At 43.0% G+C, this 21,243-nt stretch overlaps 1 protein-coding gene across 1 annotated transcript in view; it reads left to right on the forward strand.

The window, feature by feature from the left end:
• The window catches only part of C10H1orf21 (chromosome 10 C1orf21 homolog), a 227,892-nt gene that overhangs the window by 170,869 nt on the left and 35,780 nt on the right, over nucleotides 1–21,243 (forward strand). Inside the window, exon 4 of the mRNA XM_059412763.1 lies at nucleotides 18,798–18,874. Coding sequence (XP_059268746.1) covers nucleotides 18,798–18,874 — 77 coding nt within the window. The remainder of the gene's footprint in view (nucleotides 1–18,797; nucleotides 18,875–21,243) is intronic.

Consider the following 21,243-nt stretch of genomic DNA (forward strand, 5'->3'; position numbering starts at 1 on the left):
AGAAGCTCCCTTCCTTCTTCCCTTTGGTGCCATCACCCTCCCAAGTTCATTCCTCAGAACCACCTGCCCAGCATCGTACTCCGAGTGGGATTAATGTTGCCAAAGAGTGTAACCGTCCAGTGAAAGAGGACAGACAGTCAATCGTTTCTCTTCTTCAGCCTTCTACCAAGTGCCTCCCACTGTCACATACCGCCTACAATCGCAGATCAGACGCTATCGCTGTCTCTAAGGGGCTTCCGTTCCAGGAGGCCGAAGCCTTTAAAAGGAGCTGTGGTGGGGCACCTGGGTGGCTCAGGTCTGCCTTTGGCTCAGGTCGTGATCCCAAGGTCCTGGGATCAAGCCCCACATCGGGCTCTCTGCTCAGCAGGGAGCCTGCTTCCTCCTCTCTCTCTGCCTGCCTCTCTGCCTACTTGTGATCTCTGTCAAATAAATAAATAAAATCTTTAAAAAAACCAAACCAACAAAACAAAACAAAAAAACCCTGTGGTAAGAAGACAGAGAGAGGTGGATATACAGATAAGCTGAGGCACCAGAGCAAGAACAGTGAGGGGGAAGCTGGTTCCACACAGGAGGCTGAGGATGTCAGTCATCATGGTGGCTTTTTGGGGTGGGGGAACGCCTTTCTCCACCAGGCTGACAAACTGTACCATGCCACTTTGAGTTGCTTCTGCAACTCCTCAGGTTTTAGTCTCTGGATGGCTTTGGAGCTATTCGGATGGTAAAGGAGCAGGGGACCAGGTGGTGTTCATTAATTTGGACAAGAAAGCAGCACTGTCTCTTGCCCTTGTCTCTCATCTCCCTTTGCAGCCGTCATTAAATGGAAGCGTGAGAATTTTGCAGAGCGGGGTTGAAAGTCCTGTGGTATACAGATTAGCTCAAATCTCTTCTTGCCCCACATTTTGTTGGAAGCTGGACTTCCCTCTTCTGTGGAAGGTTAAACCAAAAACAACTCTCATTCATTTCCAGGTTACAGTGTCCTTTCAAAGAAAATCCCTAAAGAGACACCTGCCTGATTTGGAGGAGAAATATAGAACTTCCTGCAAGACATAATTGTGGTAGAAGCTAGTCATGGCCAGGTGAAGCTTTTTTGGCGACTGGGACCGGGGCGACAAAACAGTGAGCTAGGGATGGAGAAGGATCCCGTGTCATCCACTCAGGAAGAAGTCACCATGCTGTGGAGAGGACATGACGTAGCTGTTTGTCCTAGGAGCTGAGCCGATGGAAGTCAGGAATTTCAGCTCCCTTAACCCAGTTTTTTTAAAAGCATCACGATGACAGGTCAGCCTCATCCATTTAAAGCATTCCACTGGACTGTAGTTTCCTCTTGACCCCATATAAAGGGTATTTATTTAAGGAAAAGGCTGTCAATTATGTAAGGTCCCCTGACTTTTGTCATGAACACCTGTCCCAAGCCTAGAACAAGGACCAGGTAGAGATGACAAACAAATTTAAAACCAAATTGTTTATGATTTTATAGAGAGAGACACCAGCTCTCGGGGGCAGGTGGAGAAAAGGTTTGATTGATACTGTTTGTCAATTTCCACCTTGCAATTACTCCCACAAGGACTGATTTGAAACTACCAGCCTCTGGCTAACAGAATTCCTGCATATTTAACAACTGGCTCTTCTAGTCAGGGCTGGCTCCAGTGTACCACTGTACGTCCGACTGGCCGGTGTCGGACGTACACCGTACACGTACAATTAAATTGTAGTGGTTGCCAGAGGCAGGAGGGTGGAAGGCACACAACCTGGGTGAAGGGGGTCCAGAGGTCCAAACTTCCAGTTACACGATGAATAAGTTATGGGGATGTAAAGTACAGCATGGTGCCTGTAGTTAATAATACTATATTACCTATTTGAAACTTGGTAGGAGAGTAGACTCAACAGCAGTTCTCATCACAAGAAAAAAATTTTTTTGCAGCTACATATGGTGTTAAATGTTAACTAGACTTACTGTGGCGATCATTTTGCAATATATACAAATGTTGAATCATTGTGTTGTACCCCTGAAAACTAATTTAATGTTATGTCAATTCTACCTCAATTTTTTTAAAAGATTTTATTTATTTGACAGAGAGAGAGAGCACAAGCAGGGGGAGCAGTAGACAGAAGCAAAGGGAGAAGCAGACTCTGCTGAGCAGAGACCCAGATGCAGGACTCGATCCCAGAACCCCGGCTTAACCGACTGAGCCATCCAGGCTCCCCTCTACCTCAGTTTTTAAAAATGTAATTTGAAGCCTTTGGGAGGGGTCCTCACTGCTGGCTGCCCTTATCAGTCATACCTGGTGCCTCTGCTCCCTGTTGTTCACTCAAGGCGCCATCAGCTAGTCACACAGCTCGCCTGGCCTTGAGTTGCTTTGTTTTTCACTGAGATGCTGTTTTTCACTAATGGCCGTGCGGCTTTGAAACTGGGTTTCTTCCAGGCTTCTCGTCTCATCTTCTGTTGTTGAAACACAAAGCAAGTGATAAAAATTATGTGGACTGCTCTTACTCTCACCCTCTTTAATTTATACAGATTTGGGTTTTTTAATAATGAACAATATTGGGGCACCTGGGTGGCTCAGTGGGTTAAGCCTCTGCCTTCAGCTCAGGTCATGATTCCAGGGTCCAGAAATCAAGCCCAGCATCAGGCTCCCTGCTCAGAGGGGGGCCTGCTTGTCCCTCTCCCTCTGCCCTCCCCCCAACCCCCCTACATGCTTTCTCTCTCCCACTCTCTCTAAAACAAAACAAATCAAAACAAAAAGAATGCACAATATTTATTGAAAGAGATGAGATGCCAGTGCATGGTTCCTAACCCCCTTTGGCCAATAACTCTCCGACCTTGGGCAACTCAGAAGATGTCTCAGACCCTCCATACCCTTAATGGTTTCCTTAATGTTCTCATCTGTGAATGCTTGCCTCATGCTGTTGTTGTGAGGCTCAAATAATAAAAAGTTCGAATTATAACAATAACAGCAATCGCTGACATCTGTTGGGCTCTTACCACACGGCAGGGCCCGTGCGTGGCCATTGGTCTGTACTAATGTAATGAATGCCCGCAGGCCCTGGTATGGTCTGGCACCTGCCAGGGGTGTTCAGTGATAGCCATTATGTTGACTTGTTACTGGTTTTGCAATTATAAGAACCCACAGTGATAAAGAATCAAAAGCTATGTTTCTCTATTGTCAGATAATCACAGGGCATCAGTTACGTACATACCTAATGGCATCGTATAAGAAACAGATTAAACACAGTTAGATGTGTACTTGAGGAGTTTATCTTCTGGAACAATGACTCTGGGAGACAATAGGGACTTGGGCAAGCACCTCAGCATACGTACAAGTTGTTCTGCATTGTTTCACTGCCCTCAGAATGTTTCCTACCCAATGACCGTTGGACGACAGATGGGGCCCTCAACATTGGTGAGATTTCATTCCAAAATTCCCCTTGAGAGATGGGGTGAAGCCTCTAATATTTCTATTGAGTTTTATCAGGAAACCTTGGACAGTGGTAAAGGTACCCTTTCTGTTGTATTCACATGGGAAGTTTTCACTGTGCTGTGGTATTTTCCAGAATGCAAGCAGGATTTTTTTTTTTAAGTTCCTGAGAATAGTGGCTGCACCTTCTGTATGAATCACGTGGGATGGCACCTTCTTGTTCCTTTGAACACAAAGTTTGAGGGAAACGTTAGTCTAAAACGCCGGCTTTCGTCAGTGAGCACTTGAAGGGCTTCCCAAGACGGGCCTGCTGACAGCATTCGTGTCTGTTCCTAAATGAGAAAAAAAAAAATCCCATTCTAATTTAGTAATATTTCTGTGCGTCATCAGAACAGCCTTTTTAACAGTTAACGCTGAAAGAGTAATGCAGAAAGTGCTGAAGAACACGGAGATCCCCACTCCTAACCTGGGTATTGGTGGCTTGGAATCAACACCCAAGACAGCTGCCTACGGAAATTCAGCAGGCGTTGTATGTCCTCAAGCCGGAAGTAAAGATAATATGCCTTGAGAACTTGAGAAACTCAAAAAGTGGGGGACTGCTGGTGAGAACACTGTGGCCGGGTGCACTCGGGACGTTTAAGTTGACGAGACGTGAATGTGGGAAAAGTAATTTTCCTAAAGTCTTCTAATTTTGTACACAATATGTGGTTTTAAATATTTGTGTAGCTGAACTAATATTTATTGTAAGTCCGTCGCCTGAAGGTTTCGACTGCATTCCGGAAGGATGGATGATATATTTAAGCTTGCCAGGACACGTCTCTGAGGATCTTGTCTTTGGAGGAACGGGGATCGTCCCGTGTTTAGGACCGTGTGGTTCATCAGAGCTCTTAGACATGGGGTCTACCATGGTCTTCTCTCCATGCCAGCTCTACCCTCCCCCCAGCCCCCAGCCTTTGACTCAGGTAGGGAAAGACTGTCACTTCAGGTGAGAGGCAAAGTAGAAGGGAACAAGCAAGCTGTCTGTGAAGACGGGTTTGCCTGGTAGGATCTCGAGTGAGAAGAATGGAGAAAATGGGATCAGGCATTGCGAAAGCGCTTGACGGAAGGCAGACTCACGAAACTGAAGCTTGTCGTACCGCTCATAAGCCCCTCACTGGAAAGTCTCCTTAAAGAACCTCAAAGAGATGAGACATGACGGTGGCAGAGAACATAGATCACTGGCTCTTAGCTTTTCTTCCCTGCTTGATTGTCAGGCTGCCCAAGTGGGGCCCAGGCCCAGTAAGGGTCAGTTCCGAAGTCTTATGGAAGGGCACACCAGCTGTGAAGGCAGACGTGGAAAAAGATGAGTATGGGGGCTTTTCTAGAAAGCTTCTAAAAAGACGGAGGAGATAAGCAAATAAAGACACTCCTGGTTAAACACAACCCTTTACAACATTTCTGGATGATTCTGTTTGCAAAGTTTAGAATAAAGATATTTCTAGCAGCCCATTTCCCCCGAAGGAGTGGGGGCGGGGGAAGTGGGGGGAAAATAGTGCTTACCTTAGATTGCCTAAGTACCATATTTTATTTTAAAGAGTTTTTTCAACCCAAATGCTAGTTAGAACGAACCAGTCTTTTCCTAGCCTTGGGCTAAAAGTTACATCAATAATGGAACAAGGCCACATGTGATTATTGACTGTCAAGACTGTGTATAGAAATCTAGTGACTGACTCGGCATTGTGAAATAATCCTGCCGTAACAGGATTGACACTTGTATTAGCTAGAAAGCCTGAGGGCACTGTTAAAACATCGACTTCCTTCATTTAAACCGACTTCTGGTGGGAGAGGTGGCAGAAGGGTATAGAAGAAAATGTATGGGGAGGGACCTAAATTTAGAATTAGCCCGGACTAATCCTAGAAGTGATGGAGAAATAATCAGAGATAAAAGAAATCTGTTCTTTTCCACCAGTCAAAACTTAGAACGCCCATGTGTGAAAACGTAAAAGGATCTTTTTAAACACACCTTTTAAAAAGAGAAATCCATGCAACAGAGAATGTGTTTGTTTTGTAAATATGTCCAGTAATATAAAAGAAAAAACTTTTTTCCATGCAGAGAGCTCACAGGCAGAATAAAAGATGTGGTCTCCTGCCAAGTCGGCACTGGACGAAAGGCAAGCTAATCACTGTTTCCCTGAGCTCCTTGAAAATGGCCCCAACAGGGAAGACTTTCTTGCCTGTTGAGCCACAGGGTTGTAAAGATTGACTCTGGCCTTGCCACAGGGTCTTGGAAAAAGTGAAATCAGGGTGATTAGCGAAGGAGTGAGGGACTGTTCCTTGTCCACCTGGATCCACTCAGGCCTGGCCTCAGATCCGCTCCTGTGAGGTAAACGCTTATGTCCCAGGCCTTCAGAGAGGACAGGTGGTCTCTCCATCAGCAGAGCCCTCACCAGTCAGCTTCTCCACGAATGCTGGTTGGGTCACATGAAGAGGCTATGTGGTAAGTAAAGGCTATGGTCTCAAAAGGAGTTGCATTCTAATGTATCCATTCAGAAAGACTACATTTTCTCTTTTTTCTTTTTTCTTTTTTTAAGGTTTTATTTATTTATTGGACAGACAGAGATCACAAATAGGCAGAGAAGCAGATAGAGAAGGGGGTAGGGGAAGCAGGCCCCCTGCTGAGCAGAGAGCCCGATGTGGGGCTCAATCCCAGGATCCTGGGATCATGACCTGAGCCGAACCCACTGAGCCACCCAGGTGCCCCTGCGTTTTCTCTAATTTCTTCTGACTATTCAGGCCATCTGGGTATAGGCCCTGAAGCTTCCATTCCGTTCCCTTCAAGAACTGCACCTCTGCCCAGCCCCGTTTCTGCTTAATAGCTGTGTCACCTTTCCTTTGTTTTTGAAATCTGTATTTCAGCCTTTTAATAAGCAACCCCAAAGTTCCTTTATTCTCCATTTTTCCACTACCATTTCCTTTTGTCAGCTCAGCCGAAAACCTGGCTGTTGTCCTTGACTTAACCTTGTTCTCTTCCAGCCCGGTACATCAGATGACCTCAGATTTCATCAGTGCTTTTACTTCTCTAAGTATATATATAAGCGCTATGTTTATATATATTTATTTTATTTACAGATACTTGTATTTAAATGATACATCGGTGCTATATTTAGTATTGGGGTTTTTCCTCTGACATTTGTAATTGCTCCCTGAAGGCGGGGATCTCCTTTGCCATTTTCTTGTCTCCCGCGAAGGAAAGCAGGTGCTCAGCACGCCGTGGTCACTCGGGAATTTTTGTGGCAACTCTCAAATCCATTTCCTCCTCCTGATTTCCAGGGTAACCATCTTCTCAACACAAGCTATCGTTTGTGATGCTCTTCCCGCCCCACAGGTAGCCCAGTGAAGGACGTATGACTAACGTCCCCATTTCACAGCTAAGGAAACGGAAGCGCACAGGTTACGTAATCTACTTAAGGTCACACAAGTAGAAAGCGGAGAGGTCGTGTGACTCCAGAGCCTAACGCCTTGTTATCCACTATGCCCTGCCCCTCTGGTCTTAGGTTGCTTTCATAGACTTTCTGCTGATTTATTGGCACGGCTTCCCCATGGGCTCTCCGCTTCCATCTCTGAAACATTTTGCCAGAAGGTTCATAAACTTCTTCAGTAGTTCCTCCTTGTTTCCGAAGAAAACCCAGTGTCCAAGCATGAGCTCCACCCCTGCCCACCCCATGTCAGCCCCTCGGGCTCTCCCAGGCTCTATATGGTTCCAAGTACTTGTCAGGTTCTCTCCTATCCCTGTCAGGGGGTACATTCTTCCTCCTTCCAGAACCATCCCTGCCTGGTTCGCTCTCCAGGAAGCTTCCCTGACCTCCTCCTCTGAGTTGAGTGTCAACTCAAGCGCTTCTACCACACATACGTCTACCGTTTCCAAACATCAGTTCACACTCTCTGGTTTTTTAGTGGATGAGAATGATATCGCCAATTCTCCAGCACAGTCTGGTGCACAAGAACCATTAAACATTGATTTAGTGAAGAATGGACCATTAGGTTTCTCTACTATGGTTTTCCGCAAGTACTTGTCAATTCATGTTTCTTTCCCTATGTACCTTTTCATTGTGGGCCATGGGACTGGTGTGTGCTAATAAGACTGAGTTTTGCAGGTATGAGATGCCGAGTTCTTCACTAAGAAAAGGTAGAGGCAAGAATGACCCCTCCCCCAAGATGTCTACATCCTAATTCCTGGAACTTGTCAATATGGTACCTTACGTGAGACTTTGCAGATGTGATTACATTAAGGGTCCTGACATAGAGCAGTTATCCAGGGGGGGCCAGTAGCATCACAAGGATCCTTCTAAGAGGAATGTCGGAGGAACAGATCGGAAATAAAAGATATAAGGATGGAAGCAGAGCTCAAAGAAGAGAGATGCTAAGCTCTGACTTTGAAAAATGGAAAAAAGGAGACTTCACCAAGGGTAGTTAATTTCTAGAAGCTGGAAAAGTCAAGGAAACTTTCTAAAAATCTATAAGTCTGTGGTAATTTGTTAAGTGGCAGTAGGCAGCCAATATAGATTTGGTACCTTGATATATAATAGTGTTCTAACGAACACCTGTAAATGTGGAGGGGCTTTGGAACTGGGAAGTAAGTGGACAGAGACTAGAAGAATTCCGAGAAGCACGGTAGAAAAAGCCTAGCTTGCCTTGAACAGTCAGTAGAAATATGGATATCGGAGAGTCTGCTGGTGAGGTCTCGGAAAAAAAGTGAAGACCATAATGAAGAAAACCCATACCTCTAAGAGAACGTCAGACTTCACAAACACAGTGTTGGTAGAAATACGGACGTGAAAGTCACCACTGGCGAGTTTCTAGTTAGAACCTGGAGGAAAGGTGACACTTGTCATAGCCAAACACAAAGTGGATCATGTCCTACAAGGATGTGGAAAGCAGAACTTGTAAACAATGAACTTGAATATTTAGCTGAGAAGATTTCTTAGCAGAGTGTTGGAGTCACCACATAGTTTCTTCTTGCTGCTGATAGTAAAATGAGGGAGCAAAGAGATAAATTGAAGGAAGAATTGTTCATCAAAAGGAGCCAGGACTTGTTGATTTGGGAAATTCTTAGCCTGTCCAGATTGCAAAAGATGCTAAAACTGGAGATTCGCTCTCAGGAACATGTGCTCTGGAAAGAAGGCTAAGGGTGTGGCTGAACAATCTTATGCTAATCCCTGGAAAAAATTAAAAGGTCAGACTGTTCAGTCGCACGGATGACTCTCTGAGTAAGATGAGGCGTGTATTCCCACAACCATCCCAGCAGAAGCCAGAAATAGAGCTGGGAGCATCTAGGAAATCTCTATGGAAGGGCCTCCTGGGTAACGAATGAAGCCCCATGACATCAACGGGGGCCCGTGGCGTTCTTGAGGAGGTGACACCAGCAGAAAGACTGCCAGTGTGAACCGGGAGGGACAGCGAGAGGGTGAAATGGAAGAAATGGGTGTCAGGCCCCCAAACTTGTACAGGCAGGAAACAAGCTGATTAAAAAGGTGAGCTGCAAACACATGTTGCTGCCCTTTAAGAAAAAGGAAGAATGAACACAAGTCTGGAGCCACAGGTCCAGAGACCGGAGTCTTAACCCACAGAGGATTATTCCCAGGCCTTGAAAGCTCATGGAGTTTGCCCAGTTGGATTTTGCAATTGCTTGGAACAAGTAACTCTTTTTTTTTTTCCTTCCATTTCTCGCTGGTTGAGTAGGAAGGCCTCCACTGTCCTCTTACGCCTGCCCCACCAGTGTATTTTGTGAGCAGGTCCCTTGATTTCTAGTTCCACATGTTCACAGATGGAGACCAGTTCTGCCCTAGGATGGATTAGATCCAGAACCTCATTCATATCTAATTTATTTAGGTAATGAAGTTTAGGGACTTCTGAGCCAATACGACTTGGCTAATGCTTGAGACTTGGGTTGATGCTCTAGTGGGCTGATTTGGGGGTACCTTGAGGTGAACCTGTTTTGTGTGTGGGAGAGTTCTGAATCTTCGGTATGAAGCCAGGCAGACACGGTGGTAGGCCAGAAAAAAACCTGCCCCCAGACATGTCCACATCCTAAACCATGGAACCTATAAATATGGCATCTTACCTGGGAAAAGAGATTTTACAGGTGTGATTAAATCAAGGATCTCGACATGGAAAGATTTTCTTGATTTGCGCAGGCCCAATATAATCCCAAGGATTCTTTCAGGAGGGAGGTAGGAGAATCAGAGTTAGAAAAAAACAACGTAAGGACAGACCAGAGGTCAGAGAGGAGTCAAGATGCTACAGTACTGCTTTGAAGATGGACCATGAGCCCGCGAGCATAGGTGCCGTGTAGAAGCCGAGAAGGGCAAGGAAACGGAGTCTGTCCTAGACCTCCAGAGGCTGCAGAGGCAGCCCTGCAATTGTTTTCAGACTTCTGGCCTCCGGAAGTATATAAGAAAATAAATGTGTGTGGTTTTAAGCCCCACGTGTGTGTTGACTTGCTACAGGAGCAGAGGAAACTCAGGGTGCAGATTTCCTGGGCACTGGCGAATTTGGAATTTAAAAAGGGTTGTGGGTGTGTCCAGTGAGTTCCGGAAGGCTGGAGCCTGATTTTTTGGCTGGCTTCTACAGCACAATGAGTGTGAGAAAAACAGTTGTTCCTGTAAGAAAAACTGATCATTTAACTTTTTCGTTTTCAGCTTTGACGCAGACAGTTTCTTCAACTTAGATAAACTCGTTGAGGTTTCTGTTCATCACAGGGAACGTTTAGCAACTCTGTCTAAATGGTGACTTTTTATTTGCTAAAATATTAAAGACATAATGAGTGATACCTTTCTTCATTCTCATATTTTATTAGCTTTGATCAAATATACTTTGATTTTTCTGACTATATTTTTACCCACCAGAAAAATCTGTGACAAAGCATGTTTATTTTGTGCTCAAGAGCTCTTAAATGTGGTCTTTTAGGGACCACCATCTATTGATACTTGAATTCCTAAAATCTTTGATCTTGTTATTATGGATGGTAGTGAATACGATTGGCACGTCTGTGTGTTTTGTTTTATTCGGTGATTGGAGAGAAGTGAGAAATGGAAAATTCAAGAAGTGTGCGAGAGTGGGTGTAGGTGTGGACATAGGTGCAGTTTTCTGGGGTATAAACCACAGATTTTGTCTCTGTTTCCCTCTTCATGGGTCCACCTGGCACTTAGCCTGATTCACTAACGCTTTTCCCCTACAGTCAGCTAACCACGTGGTTTCAGCTTTGTCTTGAAGATTAAACTCAAATTTTAGCCCAATCTAAACTTTCAGTATTTTAGATTCTTCCATATTTGTGCAAATCACACATATTTTAGTTCGAGTAAGGTACTTGACACAGTTGTACATCAGATTATTCAGAAAAAAAGATTTCTGGGATTAAAGTTAAGTAGTTCTGTGATCAAGAAAACATACTTTTTTTAAAAAAATGAGCATGGTGATGGTCATTAGGGCTATTCGTAAATATTCCAATGTTGTTCTTTCTAAGTACATACTAGGATTATACGTTCTCCATTCTCTTGAATTTATGTGTGGTTCTCTGATTTGCTTTGGCCCATAAACACTAGCACTTAACTATTGCTCTGCTGTACCATCACCTCCTCTGCTGTGATGATTGTGACAGCACATACCAACACGGGGCCTCCATTAGCCTGAGTCCGTGAGGGGTTAGGATGAGCAGAGCCCCGCTGAGCTTGTGCAAGACATACAGCATGTGCGAGACATAAACTTGTATTTTATTGAGCCACCGATAATTGGGATTTTTTTTTTTTTTTTTACTATAGTATGATGTCCCCTGTTCAAAGTGACAAAGCGTCTCGGGCAAAATCTGAATATGGTTCTTCGAGATTAGTTCATTGTCTGGGTGTGTATATAATACTTCTTGGAAAAACTCAGAGATACATCATCTTGTGGAAAACATCCTCGACTTAAAATTCTCCATGTAATTTGACAACATTATAGAGAGCTTGTTACTTTTAATTACTGACATGCTGGCATGGTGACTTAATGACTGTTTTAGATTTGTTGGGACACAACTAAATCTGTTCCAAGCACTTTCTTGCAACTCTGTTTACTTTTTAAATATTATTTTAAATGTTTACAATTTACCTCAAAGGACAACTGCACAAAATATATTAGATCATTAGAACTGATTTGCCCACCACCTTAACATTTGCTTGATATAAAATGAGGTACGAGGCTATATTTTAATTTATAGAAAAAGAATTGCCATAAAGCTGATACTTTCCATGCCAAGTTCATTACTACTAAATTCTAACAAAATACTAATCATTCTGATAATTTCCCTGGATAGGTAATTTATAAATGGAAGTATTGAGTTCATGAAATTATGAAGATATAGGTTGATCCAAGTCAACAGTTGCATCCGGTAGCTTGGGCCTTGCTGTTTGTTAATAACCAGAAATTCTGGTAGAGTGAATAAATATGTCACCATCCTTCCGAAGACAGAAGCTTAAAATTCCTTTATATTTGAAGAAAGTGGTATCTTATCCCACTAGTGCCACATGAGAAATGCCATATAAAACATCAAATGAGGTTGTGGAGGGTTGTTTTTTTTTTTAATTTTTATTAATTTATTTGAGAGAGAGACTGAGCAGGGAGAGCAGCAGAGGGAGGGGAGAAGCAGACTCCCTGCTGAGCAGAGAGCCCGATGCGGGGCTTCATCCTTGGACCCCGAGATCACAACCTGAGCCAAAGGCAGGTGCTTAACCAGCTGAGCCACCCAGGCGCCCCTCGAGGTTGTTTTCTTAGAGAGTGCATCCTATGGGTTACTCCCTCAAAGTTGGAATGACTGCTCGTGTATTTTATAGCCAATGTCTTCCTATTTTAAAGATGTGTGTACCCCCATTTCCTAATTGTAGTTAAATTATTTACCTTTCTAGTTTTCATGTACTTTCTGAAATGCATTGGTTAAGATTACACACACACACACACACACACACACACACGCACCAAGTTGGGGTGTAGGGGGAACCCTTTGCAAATTCATATTTAGTGCTTTTGTGTCTTTTCTCTGCGCTGCTCCCTCACTGGCAGTCCCAGAGGCTAGTCCGCCAACCCCCACTACTTTTCTCTAGGCCTCCGGCTTCCTGCATCCATCCGGCCCCTGGGATTTCTTTATAAGACTGAACTTCCTCCTGTTGGACCCTGAAAAAGAGACTGAGATTCCTCCCCACGTTTCCAGCCCAGAAAGAGCTCAGGGGGCCTCACGGGGCTACAGCTATCTAGATCTGCTCAGACCCAGTAGAACGACACAGGCAAAGGAGTGATGGGAGAGAAGAAGTTCCATCCCTCGCCAATGGGGAGGGGCTTTCTGTCGTCTTCCTGAAGGCACAATGCGGCTCCCTTCGAATTCAGGAGTGGTGGGGCGCCTGGCCAGCTCAGTGGGTGACACATGCCGCTTTTGATCTTGCGTTGTGAGTTAGGGCTCCACACTTTAAAAAAAAAAAAAAAGAATTAAAGAGGGGAGGTTTGGGGGGATTTCTTCAAGAAGCTATCAGTTTCTCTTAGGGGTCCTGACTTTCCCTGTGGGAGATGCCACCCAGGGACTGGGGAGCGGCAGCATAAATAATGGCTGGTTTGATTTTCTCCATCCTCAGAGAAACTAAGAGAATGGTAAGTCGACTCTAGACACTGACAAGTGTGTTCTGTTCATCAAGAGGGAGAATTACTCCAAGCAAAGGAGTTATTTGATTTTTGCTGTTTAAATAAACCTGTCACTACCTGGCTTTAGTTTCCAAATATTTTTGAGAAGTAGATGCTTTTTTTTCAACTGATAAAACTAAGTATAAACCAGGTTAAAGGGGGTGCTGCTCTAGGACTCTTACTTTATATGCAGATTCCTTGGGACACCTGGGGAGCTCAGTCAGTTAAGCATCTGACTCTTGATTTCAGCTCAGTTCTGGATCTCGGGTCATGCGTTCAAGCCCTGTGTTGGGCTCCACACTGAGTATGGAACCTACTTAAAATAAAATGAAATTCAGATTCCTAGGCCTCCATGCCAGAGACACAATCTTGGTCAGGTCCTGGGAATCTGTATTTTAACAAACATCCCAGAGGACTCTGATACCAAAATGAATGGATCATGAAAAACACTGCTCTGCAAACTGCTTCCTGGGGGCTTGTCCAATGGCTTTGTCTTAGTCCCACTTGGTTCCAGTTTATTTTAGGTAGTAGTTTATAAGTGTCAAATACCAATAAAATCAGTTTTTCTGCCAAGGAAAATGATATCTTAGTTACCGCTTCCATCATCAACCAGATTCTCTGTTCCTATTTCTGGAGCACCCCAGACATGGCATGACTCTTGGCTCTCTGTTGGGTCTTCTCCCAACAGACAAGGCTGTTATTGGGACAAGGCTCCCATTAGCCCTGTCTTGTCAGTCCTTCTGGTTTTCTTTGTGTGTTTACTTGTTTCTTTGCCCTTTTTTTTTTTTTAAGCAGATCTCTGTAAATCTCCCCTTCCCCAACAAACAAACCAGACAAGAAGTTAAGTGATGTTTATAAGGAAATAAAAAACTGACTTCTTGAGGCAAGTAGAGCTAACTGGTAAGCATGTAAATGCTCCCACGTAGCAAGGTGTTGGGTGTTCTGAGGGACACAGAGAACAAACCCACATAAATCATATATGTATTTTTTAAAGATTTTATTTATTCGACAGATAGAGAGAAATCCCAAGTAGGCAGAGAGGCAGGCAGAGAGAGAGAGAGAGAGAGGAGGATGCAGGCTCCCCGCCAAGCAGAGAGCCTGACATGGGGCTCGATCCCTCAATCCCAGGACCCCGGGATCATGACCCGAGCCGAAGGCAGAGGCTTTAACCCACTGAGCCACTCAGGCCCCCCCATAAATCATATTTTTAAGAATAAATAAAGTCGGGCGCCTGTGTGGCTCAGTGGTTAAGCCGCTGCCTTCGGCTCAGGTCATGATCTCGGGGTCCTGGGATCGAGCCCGCATGGAGCCTGCTTCCTCCTCTCTCTCTCTCTGCCTGCCTCTCTGCCTACTTGTGATTTCTCTCTGTTAAGTAAATAAATAAAATCTTTAAAAAAAAAAAAGAATAAATAAAGTCTACATGAGGCACCCTCAAATGGCAATAATCGAAAAGACACTATCAAGTGTTGGCGGGGTTGTGGAGAACCATCCCGCATCCCAAGTGAAAATGTAGAATGATGCAGCCACTTTGGAAAACAGGTTGGTGATATCTTAAATTGTTAAATATACACTTAGCATATAATCTAGCAATTCCACTTCTAGGAACCTGCCCAAGAGAAATGACAATATGTGTTCACACAAAGACTTACATATATCTGAGTGTTCCTGGCACCATTATTATAATATCCTAACTTGAAACAACCCAAACATCCACCAAGTAGTGAATGTATGAACAAAATACAGTATACCAATACACTAGAATATTATTTAGTAACTAAAATAGGTGAAATACTGAAAGATGCTACAATATCAATGAACCTTAGAAATATTATGCTAAGTGAAAAGTACCAGACCCCAAAGGCTCTGTGTTCTAAGATTCCATTTTCTATGAATCTATAAAAGGCAAATTTGTAGAAACAGAAAGCAGATTTGTGGTTGCCTGGGGCTTACAGAGAGGAGAGAAGACCTGTAAATGGATTAAGGAAACTTTTTAGGATAATAGAACTGTTCAAAAACTGTTCAAAAACAGTTGTATAAATTTACTAAAATCACTTCATCATACACTTATAATGGAATTTTATGGAATGTAAATTTTACCTCAATAAAGTGGTTTTTTTATTATTTTTATTTATTTATATATTTTTTATTTTTTTAAATAAAGCATATAGCAAATTAAATAATTAATAGTTTTTTTCTCTGCAAAGGAAAGCAAGAAACACTAGTCAAGCTATGGCTGCAAACCTGGGGTCCCTACAACAAACAGTCTTAGGATGTCCTCAAGCTCATTTTCGTGACCGCACTAAGAAGCAATTTGCCTTTTTTGCCATGTTGACATTTGCACTGATGGTGCAAAAACAACGGGGGGATGAAACTGCTGGTGTCCCAGCACAAATCAGGGCAATGACACCAAACTTTATAGTCGTTGTATTCACCTCTTCCCCCTGCCCTCTCCCCCCTGCACTTACAGTGGAAGCATACATTCCATTTTCACTTAAGAATGTCCTTGATGAAGCAGTCAATTTTATTTAATTTTATTAAGTCCTGTGCCTTGGGCACAGAGCCTTTTAATAGTCTGTGATAAAATGGCATTTCTTCTGCACACCCAGGTGAGATGGTCATTTCAACTGTGCAGTTGACTGAGTTGCAGGCTTAAGGAGTGGTTATTTTTATGGAACACCATCTCTACTTTAGAAAAAAATTCCTTACAGACAAATTATGGATATTCAGACTTGGGTATTTGGCAAACATTGTCTTAAGAATAAATGACGAGAAACTGTCACTTCAAAGAAAAAAAAAATGGCACGATGTGTTGCTAGTCATAGAATTCAAACATTAAACCAAAATTAGAATTTTGGAAAATTTTGTACCACCATGAGCTTGACAGCTTCTGGCAAGATTTTCCTAATGAGACTGATGGTGATTTTAACAAATGGGATTTTTTTTTTTCATATTGTACAAAGAAATGTGTCAAAATTCAGAGAATATGGTAAAGAGGTCTTGATCCTATAGTGTTTGAGAACTGCTGGCCTCGTGGCTATATCATGGCTTCTGGGGCCGTTATGCTTGGGTCCAAATCCTGCCACTATCACTTACCACCTGTGTGGTTGCAGGTAAAAGCCTCAGCCTTCTCCTCTATACAATGGGAATAAAAATGGTACCTATCTCAGAAAGACATTGTGGACATAAGAATGAGCTAATGTATGTAAATATTTGTGAACATTAAAATGAGTTCATATATGGAAATCACTTAGAATAGGGCCTGACTTATATAGTAAGTGATCACTGAACTGTTATTGTGATCTTGGCGAGTGGTAATTTGTAAAAACAAGTACATCCTACATACATAATCAATAGAAATCTCTCTGTAATTATATATACTTCCTTATTTCTTTTTTTGTAGCTGGGAAATCTGAAGCTGACATTCCCTCCCCGTGCCTCTACCGCATCTTTGGTCCTCCCAAGCCCTGGCAGTGCACGCCTGTGCGCATGCGCGGAGGGATGGCTTGTCCTGGGCCCGAGTACCCCCCCCCCAACCACTGAGCCCCGTTGTTTGGGGTTTCCTTCTCTTCCTAGCAACCACACACAAGTGTTTTTAAGGAAGATGCGGTGAGGCAATGTAATTGTGAAGATTACCGTTTAATACATTGACTGTAAACAGAATACAATTGTGTATCGTTTACAGTCGTAAAATTAGAGGCCTCATTCCTATCTCAGCAATGTTTACGATTACAGTGTCAATCAATCAATCAATTACAAAATTACAATGTATCATTTAGGCTCAGCGTTTGGGAATTTTTGTGAATAGAGGAAAAGTATAAGGCTCTGTCCTGGGTCCATTTTCGGTGATGAATCCAAGCAGACAGGAAGTTTCAGGGGGAGAAAAAAATGACTAACTCGGAACCTCCCTCCGCAGTCCTTCAGAGAGACTAAGTTGAAGCTATTTTTATCTCTCATGAAAAGAAGCTCATCATCTGTTGACCTTGTTCATTTGTGCCACCAGTATAGGATAGGTAACTCCCATGACTGTCAGGCCCTAGAGGGGACTGGGTCTTGCCCTCCTGGAGCTGCTTTGTGAAAGCCGAGGTAGTTCATCTGTTGTTCCCCGGCTGTGTCAGCAGAAGGAACCATGCACATTTTATGCCTTTTAAAAGTGTTTGAAAATACTCTTCAGTTTAGCGTGAGGCAAAGAAGGTAGGATAGACCGCAGAAGAACCATAACGATTGTTTCTTTTCCTGGAAGATCACAAACAAAAAAATTACCCTGTATTTTGGAGTCCTGACGTTATACAGATAAGCTCACCTAAGGGCATGTAAATCATCAGAGGTTCACTGATTTAAATGGCTTCTGCTGTCCTGAGAGAAATAGAACTCTTGAAAAAGGTCTTTCGGGGACCATCTGTTTTAGGTGCCATCACTCTGCATGTGTGAGAGCAGTGGGTTGGCCCACGGGAATCTTGATTCGTTGCCTTGCCTGGGTCTTTAATTATTGCTACATGTCAGGTTCCTTGAGTGGATACAGTCACCTGTTATAAATAGGTTTAGAATAGTCTGTCCTTTCATTTCAGGGGTTGTTTTCAGAGCAAATTATAAAGCATCCTGAATATTTTTTAAAGATAATATTGTATAAATATAGAGAAGCACTGTTATTGAGAGAGTATACCCACTGATATGCTTGCAGTATTTTTAAAGATTTTATTTATTTATTTGAGAGAGCCAAGCAGCAGAGGTGGGGGGGCAGAGGGAGAACAGACCCCCCACTGAGAAGAGAGCCCGATGCGGGGCTTGATCCAAGGACCCTGAGATCATGATCTGAGCCAAAGGCAGACACAACTGACTGAGCCACCCAAGCGTCCCAATATACTTGCATTTTAAAATTTGAAAGTGTTTCTTTCCCATGAGGCTGGTAAACTGGGAATCAGATCATATTAAAAGCCAAAGAAATGCTTCCTGAGTATAAGTTAGTATTGGATGTTATGAATTCAGTTAAATTCAGTCTCAGTATTTGTTATGGGTGGAATCAATTAATTAATGTTAATCATGTTCCTGTCTCTGTCACTGTCAGGGCCTCGTGCAAACTGTCACGTCTCCCTAAACACAGTTGACTTAAAAAAACAAAATGCACTAAAGGGGGCGCCTGGGTGACTCAGTGGGTTAAAGCCTCTGCCTTCCGCTCAGGTCATGATCTCAGGGTCCTAGGATCAAGCCCTGCATCGGGTTTTCTGCTCAGAAGGGAGCCTGCTTCCCTTTCATTCTCTGCCTGCCTCTCTGCCTACTTGTGATCTGTCTGTCAAATAAATAAATAAAATCTTTTTAAAAAAATGCACTAAAGTCTGTTAACCTGAGCACATAAACAATGTCTATAATTACAGTACTGCTGCTCTTTGGGACTAGAATCTTATGTTCCTTGATTCTCTTACTATTTTTTCCTAGAAATACCTAAACATCAAATATTAGTTGCACATAATTTTCTAAAAATAGTTATAGCTGTTGTAAAGCTAACCCCTTTTTTCCTGTCAGTGTTCCCTGTTAAAATGCTGGGCAGTTTCACCATACAGTGTGACCTCTTTGCAGGGATTTTGTCCTTGGGAAGTGACCGGCTGTGGAGTGTCTCAGACAGCTCTAGCATTCTGTGATGATAGTTTATACCGCTGCTTAATTGCTGATTCTCACCTTGTCTTTTACATATGTGTTTATGTTTTTCAGGAAAAAAGTGCCAGTTCAAACGTAAGACTTAAAACTAATAAAGAGATTCCAGGATTAGTTCATCAACCCAGAGCAAAGTAAGTTCTACTTCCTATTTTTCCTTATGTTGTTTTTAAAGCTATTAATGTCTTCAGAGTGAGCTCAGTTTTGCCTGCCAGGTAACCAGGATGTATTGTAAAGCTTCAGTGAATTGAAACAGTGTGGTTTGGTCAAATGGAACAGCAGGGGAGTCCCAAAACAGACCCCCAGTAAATGACAGCACTGACATTTCAGATTCGTTAGAAGAAAATAAAGCAGAATATCATTATGACCATGGGGTAGGAGAATTTTGAGTAAGTCAGAAAAGATTTAGAACTTAAAAGTGATTCATTAATATGACTGCATTAAAGTTAAGAACTTCCATTTATCAAAATTTACTGTGGGAGCGTAAAAGGAAATGGTGGAATATATCTATATATTTAGTTTTATTATATTAGCATATATTATATTAGCATATAAGCAACAAGAGTTGGGTTTCAGAATATGTAAACTTCCCCTATAAATCAGTAAGTACAAAACAGAGAGCTCATCGAAAAAGAGGCTGAAGATGTGAACAACCATTTCACTACAGAGGAAACTTGAAGAGCTAATCATGTCTCGGGAAATACCATTTTATACCACAAGATTGGCAAAAATTTAGTAGAAGTCTGACAGCGCAAATGGTTGACCAGGATGTTGAACAATAGGAACCCTTCACCCCAGTGGAAGCATAAACCGTACAATAACTTTGGAAAACAATTTGTATTTTCTAATAAAATCGTGCCTGGACATACTTTGCCCTCCAGCAACTCCCCTCTGGACATACCGTGTCCTCCAGCAACTACCCTCTCAGGTGTATAGCCTAGAAAATTCTCGTGCACGGGCATGGTAGACCAGTCCATAGCAGGATTGTTTCCATGAGCTCCTAAGGCTCTTGAACATCCTTGAACAAAACCGAACATCCTTTAGAAATATAATGGATGACCAAAAACTGAGGCGTATTCTTAGGACAGGAGTTGTACATATCGGTGAAAATGGAAAACCTATGACTGTACATACGAAGATGGTGGACTGTCACGGAAGTAAGATTGTGCACTGAAGGAAGTAGTAGCACCTGCCTGTGTGTAGTTTCACTTACATAAAGTTCGAAAACAGGCAGAACGAGTCAGTAGGTAATATAAATGTGTGATAAAAAGACATGCGAGGAAATGAAAAGGCGTTAAACTAAAAAGAGTGGTTCTTTCTCACTGGGTGGAAGACAGTGGAACCAGGGGTTCTGTGTCTTAACCTGAGTGGTGATTACACGGGTGTCCCTTTCATTGTTATGACTTAAGACTGTACAAATAACATTGTATATTTTCCATGGGTTATGCATTGCACGATTAAAAAGTTAAGGAGAAGAATGAGTATTTTTCTAGACTATCCTGGAACTGAACCAGTCTTGGCAATAAAACGCCCTTTGTGTGGCTTTGAAGCTGTCTCCCCTTACCTTCAAAGTGGCTCTGTTTTCCCGAGGCTAAAAATCTCTTTTGTGGTGTTGCACCTAAATAAGAACAAATTCTGAGGGTGCCAATACACTAGTGCGACTGGTGGTCAACGCCTGCCCCCAAAATAAACGTGTTACGTCGATGCAATAGTAGTTCCATAAATCCAGGTCATCAGCAGAAAAAGTTGTGTTACGTCTGGTTCTTCCCAGGAAATGGAGACAAAAATAACCGAGGTCAAAGTAGTCACTTTCCCCTGGCTCAGTGTCTCTGGTGGTGCTGTAGGTGGCTAGGACTCTACCAGTGGTGAATGAGCTCAGGGATTTAATTGTTTACTTTCAAAGAAAACTGCAGCATTTTAAAATCCACTTACCATTTACACTGACAGTGGGATGTTAAAACTGATTTTTGCACCCTTAGGGACCCATTATGCCGTAATGACAACCAACCCCCACCCCAACCTGGCCACGTCCACGTTTATCTACCCTAATTTTTAAAAAAAGATTTTTATTTATTTATTTATTTGACAGACAGAGATCACATTAGGCAGAGAGGCAGGCAGAGAGAAGGGGGGAAGCATGCTCCCCGCTGAGCAGAGAGCCCCATATAGGGCTCGATCCCAGGACCCTGAGATCATGACCTGAGCCGTAGGCAGAGGCTTTAACCCACTTGAACCACCCAGGAGCCCCTATCTACCCTAATTTTATCTGCCTTTGAGAGACAACAGATATCTGACAATAGAACAAGTCATCTTTTCATCTAAGCCATTCGATATATGCTTTTTTTTTTAAAGATTGTGTTTATGTCCGAGAGAGAGAGCACGAACAAGAGAAGTGGTAGGCAGAGGCAGAGGGAGAAGCAGACTCCCTGCTGAGCGGGGAGCCTGATGTCGGGCTCCATCCCAGGACCCTGGGATCATGACCTGAGCTGAAGGCAGATGCTCA

This window comes from Mustela nigripes, chromosome 10 (genome assembly GCF_022355385.1).
Source record: "Mustela nigripes isolate SB6536 chromosome 10, MUSNIG.SB6536, whole genome shotgun sequence".
Taxonomy (NCBI): Eukaryota; Metazoa; Chordata; class Mammalia; order Carnivora; family Mustelidae; genus Mustela; species Mustela nigripes.